Source organism: Scomber japonicus, chromosome 24 (genome assembly GCF_027409825.1).
Source record: "Scomber japonicus isolate fScoJap1 chromosome 24, fScoJap1.pri, whole genome shotgun sequence".
Lineage (NCBI taxonomy): Eukaryota > Metazoa > Chordata > Actinopteri > Scombriformes > Scombridae > Scomber > Scomber japonicus.
In genome coordinates, this window is record NC_070601.1 from 597,712 (window position 1) to 603,693 (window position 5,982).

The 5,982-nt window shown below is 40.1% G+C and overlaps 1 protein-coding gene across 1 annotated transcript; it reads right to left on the reverse strand.

Annotated features, from left to right (window-relative positions):
- Window positions 1-278: 278 nt before the first annotated feature.
- Window positions 279-4,065, reverse strand: LOC128354577 (programmed cell death 1 ligand 1-like). The gene is made up of 4 exons (XM_053314795.1): window positions 4,049-4,065; window positions 2,711-2,763; window positions 1,935-2,264; window positions 279-425 (listed from the first exon to the last, which is right to left on the reverse strand). The coding sequence occupies exons 1-4, from the start codon at window positions 4,063-4,065 to the stop codon at window positions 301-303; spliced, it is 525 nt and encodes a 174-aa protein (XP_053170770.1). The 3' UTR covers window positions 279-300.
- Window positions 4,066-5,982: the final 1,917 nt, after the last annotated feature.

The window sequence follows — 5,982 nt, forward strand, 5'->3', positions numbered from 1 at the left end:
TGATGGAGGAATGCACAGTGCATGTAGGGGGCGTGGTCTCAGATAGCATAGATATTCAACTGTACTGCATGATATCTGGTTGTTTTAGTCAGGATTATGCTAAAATATTATTTTACACAACTATATTTAAGTTCCCTAATAAGAACATACCTTCAGTTTAGTAAATTCCCAGTTTATTCCCGTTAATTCCCATGGAAAGTTTCCAAGTTTGAAAATTCCCGGAATTTTGCAACCCTACTTGTGACTCATGATTCAAACACACTGATTTATTCCTGTTTCTATGCTTTTACAACTCTTCATTCAAAGCAGCACTGAGAGACTGAGTGAGCAGCAGAGACAGAGCAGCAGCTGGATGGAGGTTTGTGTCACTGCAGCGGCGCCTCCTGGTGGTCCTGGAGGAGTCGTTGCTGCTTTAGGACGATCACCTGCAACGAGAACGAGTCAACACGTCAGTTTAAACTCTTCACACTGAATCTGGAGGTTAACAGTGAGGTTTGTTCCAGCTGCTCACATGTGATGAGTAACATTTTATTTCATGACTCAGCAGTTTATTCAGTCATGAAAATAAAGAGCTGCAGCTGAGATGATGAAAACTCACTTGACAAACATTTCAATTAAATTCTGAGAGTTCACCACTGCAGGAGATCAGCTGCTGTCAGTCCTTTTAGAAATGTTTGCAAAATTTATTAAAAATAAAAACTGAGATATCGCATGTGTATTCACACCCTTTACTATGACACTCAAAATGGAGTTCAGGCACTTCCTGTTTCCACTGATCATCCTTGAGATGTTTCTACAATTTGATTGGAGTCCAGCTGTAGTAAATTCAATTGATTGGATATGATTTGGAAAGGCACACACCTGTCTACATAAGATCCCACTGTTGAGCAGAAACCATGAAGTCAAAGGAATTGTCTGTAGACCTCTGAGACAGGATTATATTGCGGCACAGATCTGGAGAAGAGTACAAAAACATTTCTGCAGCATTGAAGAGCACAGTGGTCTCCATCATTGGTAAATGGACGAAGTTTGGAACCACCAGGACTCTTCTAGAGCTGGCCGCCAAACTGATCCAGGAGGAGAAAGGCCGCGGTCAGGGAGGTGACCAAGAGTGACCGGGGTTGAGCATAGCTCAGCGGGTAGAGCACCCGCCCCATGTGTTGAGGCTATAGTCCTCGTTGCAGGTGACCCCGGTTCGAATCCCGAGCCGAGCGGTGTTATCCTGCGTGTCATTCCCCCTCTCTCTGCCTCCTGTTTCCTGTCTATCTCCACTGTCCTGTGCAGGCAAAAAAGCCCAAAAAAATATACTTTAAAAAAAAAAGAACCTGATGGTCACTCTGATAGAGCTCCAGCGTTCCTCTGTGGAGATGAGAGAAGCTTCCAGAAGGACAACCATCTCTGCAGCTCTCCACCAATCAGGCCTTTATAGTAGTGTGGCCAGACAGAAGTGTCTATTCAGTAAAAGGCACATGACAGCCTGTTGGGGTTTGACAGAAGCCTCCTAAAGGACTCTCAGAACAGGAGGGCAGGAGGCTACGCAGCATCCGAGCAAAGAGCTTTGTCCCAGATGCTGTGAGACTATTAAACTGTTCGTACTCTGGCTCGATAAATGCACTTTATACTACCCGTCTGTGATGCACTTTTAACTACCAGTCACTTTAACTATATGTTTTATTTGTATATGATGGTTTAGCCTGTTTTTAGCTTGTTTAAAATTAGATTTAATTTATTTTAGTATCTGAGACCTGAGTCAATCACATGTCTGACTCAGAATGACCAGTTTAGGTTGAATGTTTGACTTGTGGAGGTTCAATCATCACGTTTCACATCTGAGCGGTCGTCCTCAGAAACTTTTAATTCATTAACAAACATAAATGTTATTGTATCTGCCTCATGATATTTGTTACTGTAAGTCTGAACGAGTTTCAACAAACCTGTGACGTTGAGTCTGACACGTGGCTTCGGTCTCTTTCCAATCCGGATGTTACACTCGTAGACACCGGCGTCTTCCTGTTTGACGTCCTGCAGGATGATGGAGAAGTTTCCCTTCATGTACTGATCAGAGAAACTTTTCACCCGATTCTTAAAGTTCTCGTGTTGTTCTTCAACATCCGGGGAGTTCTTTTTAATGTCCAGGACATTCTTGTCATCTTTGTCCCTCCAGGAGACGGTGACAGAGTCGGAGTCGGACAGAGTGCCGTCATAGCTGCAGGGCAGCAGGACATTATCTTTGATATAAGCCTGGACGACCGTCTCACTGCTGACTGTGAGGACAGAAAAACATCCTGATGTTAAAAAAGAAACTCAACAACACGTCTACTCTGTTTTCACTCTTTGATTTGGTTCTTTGTGTTTTTGTCTCTTTGTGAGCTGCAGTGTGTCCTGATCAGCTGATGCAAACAGAAATGATGTTTTTATTAACCCTTTCATGCATGGATTGTGATAATCCCAGTCAGAATGTTTTTCCAAAGTGTTTTTATTTCTCTTTAGGCATGATTCCATTATAATAACATAAATGAACTGATTTACAACCAAAAAAGTTAGTGTAGATGAAGTGGTAGTGCATGGGATGATGTACTAGTGTCCACTGTGGAGGCTGAAGCGTAACTATGTCATCTAAATCAATGCATATATAGAAAAACAGCTTTTGAATAGCCGTCCACTGTAGTGACCAGTATGTGTGAAATGGTTAATAATCAGACTGACTGACCTGAGACCTGAGGTACCAGAACCAGGATCATCCAGAGAATAACGGCTCCATGACTGAGGAGAAAGAAAACAGGAACATCATCAACATCAAGTTTTTATTATAAAGTAATTTCATAGCTGTTGATCAGATAAAACTCTAAATGTGTTTTTATACATTCAACTATTCTGATAATCTATTAAACACTGACTCAGTTAAGGTTAAATGTGAATATCTTCTGGTGTCTTTGGTCTCTGACAGGAAACTGAAAATAAAACCTTTGACTGTTCGGGTGGATCCAGTCTGAGCTGGGAAGTTACTCTACTTCATGTTCATAGGTCATACTGGGTGACGGTGATGTAAACATTAGGAACATCATTCAATATAAAGCACCCTAACACACCACCATCACCCACTATATCACCCACTATGATGTGGGGGTTAGAGGTAATTTTTTTGTGTGTGTGGGTGTATGTGTGGGTGTGTGTGTGGGTGTGTGTGTGGGTGTGTGTGTATAATGTATAAACTTCATGAAAGTAGAATTTATAGCAGAGCTGTTGTGTTGCACTGAATTAGATTGCACAGCTGCACCAGGTTCAGGTGGATCAACTCTGTGTTACACAATAAAAAAGAGTAAAACTCGTCTGTGTTTCTTTACTTTAAGTTTTAATGCTGTATGTCTCACAGTAGGAGGACCACATGACGAGCCCTGATGGTTTAACCAACTCGTTTTATTGCACATTTCTCTTGTTAGTTGTTTTATTATCTTAATCTAAGAAAATAATTATGCATAATTACTTTTTTAATATTGTGTATTTTTTAGATTTTAAAAAAAGAAGTCACCAGTCTGCAGCTGGTGAAACATGAGAGTATATGAAGGCATCAGTTATCGGACATAGAAACATAACAGCTTCATTATTAACTTCAGAAGACGAGAACTGTGTGACCTGTTCATATCTGAACATTCACCTGAGAGGCTTCATCTGTATTTACACTCATTAAACATTTAAATGATCCCTTTATAAACATATATATCGTGTGTTTGGACTGTGGAGGCGTCACAGAGGGTTTATTAGGCCGTGTGATGTCTCCACAGCTCCTCACATTCACCTGAAGATGAATTTAAGCCGTTGATACACGTTTTTTGACGATTGAAGGAAACCCGTGCAAACCGAGGGGGAGAACGTAAACACAGAACACATTTAAGATGCAGATGACTTGAAAAAGACCAACCCTGGGTAGACAGTAGTAATACTATGGAAGTAAACCACCGAGTAGCTTCTAGTCTTAGCCTGATGTTTTCTAACTTGCTTTACGGAACTTTACGACGATCACAGGAAACTTCTTCCATCAACAACTGACCTGAAGATGATGAGCATGACGGTTCGGAGTCCAACTAATTTTCAAATTGTAAATAAAATAATTAAAAGCTGTTTGTATGTTTTTTTGATTTCAAATGGACCTTCGGCTGACTTCTGTTGCATTGTACATGCATGGTACGTAATGCGCATGCGCATGCATGGTACGTAATGCGCATGCGCATGACCACAATCCTGATAACTTATAAATTAATAGATGAGATCTTTTCTAACTTCTCATTTGTAATATGTGGAAATATTTATATTACCCATTTTCAGTTTTTTAGGGTTTGAAATGCATCACAGTGGAGAAAACGGAGGAAAGGCAGTTTCATTTATAAAGCACATTTCATACAGGATGGAAACTCAATGTGCTTTATATAAAACAGAAAAACATGCAATTACCCCCCCCCCCCCCCCCCCCCCCCATAATAACAACAAAGTACAGAAAAATAGAAAGAGAGAAATAAAATGCTAGAATAGAGCATTAAATATAAGATTGCAGCATAAAATAACAAATGAGCTTTAAAATCATTAAAAGGACATAGAGTGCAAATGAAAGATTAAAATGTAAAGTGCTTTAAAAGAGCTCAATCATAAGCTCAGGAGAAGAGAAATGTTTTTAACCTGGATTTAAACAACTTGTTTCTCAAAGCCTGTCTCTTCTGTCCTGACCCATGTGTTTACATTTGCTCTTTGCTTTGTTTGTTGTTTGTTACTGAGTCAGCTGGTCAGGCTCCCCTGGGACGAACAGAAGGTTCAAACGTTTACTGACAGTTCATGCCTAGAAATGGAAATTCTCATAAATGACACGAAGCGACCGCCAGTGAGAACAAAGCTTTCCAAACAATAACTGTCTTCATTATTCACCAACAGCTCTGAACTAAAGAAGAAACTAAAGAAAAGTGATTTTGATGGAGTCATTGCTAATATTCACATCAGAGAACATGAAGCAGCTTTAAAGCTTCATTTCATTCATTTAAAAGGTGAAGAAACACTTTGAGTTCCTGAGGATGTGAAAGCAGTATCACAGAGCTTAAATCTTCCTCAGGACAAGCTGTTAGATATATCATTCATCATTACTGTCTAACAGCTTTTATCCCACAGAAAAGTAGAATTACCTTGTTAGAAGTAGTTAAAGAGTCCTCTCACATTGTGCCCTGGTAGTCGAGTGGTTAGAGTACGCCCTTCATAAATACAGCATCCCTGGTTTGAATCCAGCCAAGTACCTGAGCTACAGGTTGATTCTCTCTCTTTCTTTTTCCTGTCATCCTGCCAGTTACCGTCTGAATAAAGGCAAAATAAGTCCAATTGATCTTAATTAAATATTTAGCAGAAGTCTCCTCAATGTCAACTTGGGTAAAGCTTGACTGTGATCTGCTGACTTCACACTGAGTCAGCTGCTCTCTGATCTGCTTATATAGGCCTACTAGAATACCACCCACAGCGCCTCCTCTTTGGGCCAGTGCTGACCAGACTGCTGTCCCATCTAATCCAACATGTTGCAAGCTTCAAAATGGGTGGAGGAAAAAATACATTTAAGTTCCACTGGGACAAGATTAACAGGGAGGAGAGATGCTTTTACTTCCAAAATAGCGTAGTCATGGGTGTAGGTTTGCATAGGGACGGTAGGGACATGACCCTACCAACTTTTCAGGAGGCCCAAATTGTCCCTACAACTTTTAAGCAACCTTATTTGCATTATATTTGGAGTGCAGTTATATAGGTCATTTAGATTGTCTTCCCATATTTTGCAAAGATAGACTTGACCCGACCATTATTGAGTGAATTATTTGCATTATGTTCAGAGTCAAAAGAGTTGAACCATATATCATTATGCACACGGCATTTTGGTACACGGTTGGTTCTTCTTCGACTTGACATATGACTTATAGCAAAATAAACAGATAGATAGATAGATAGATAGATAGATAGATA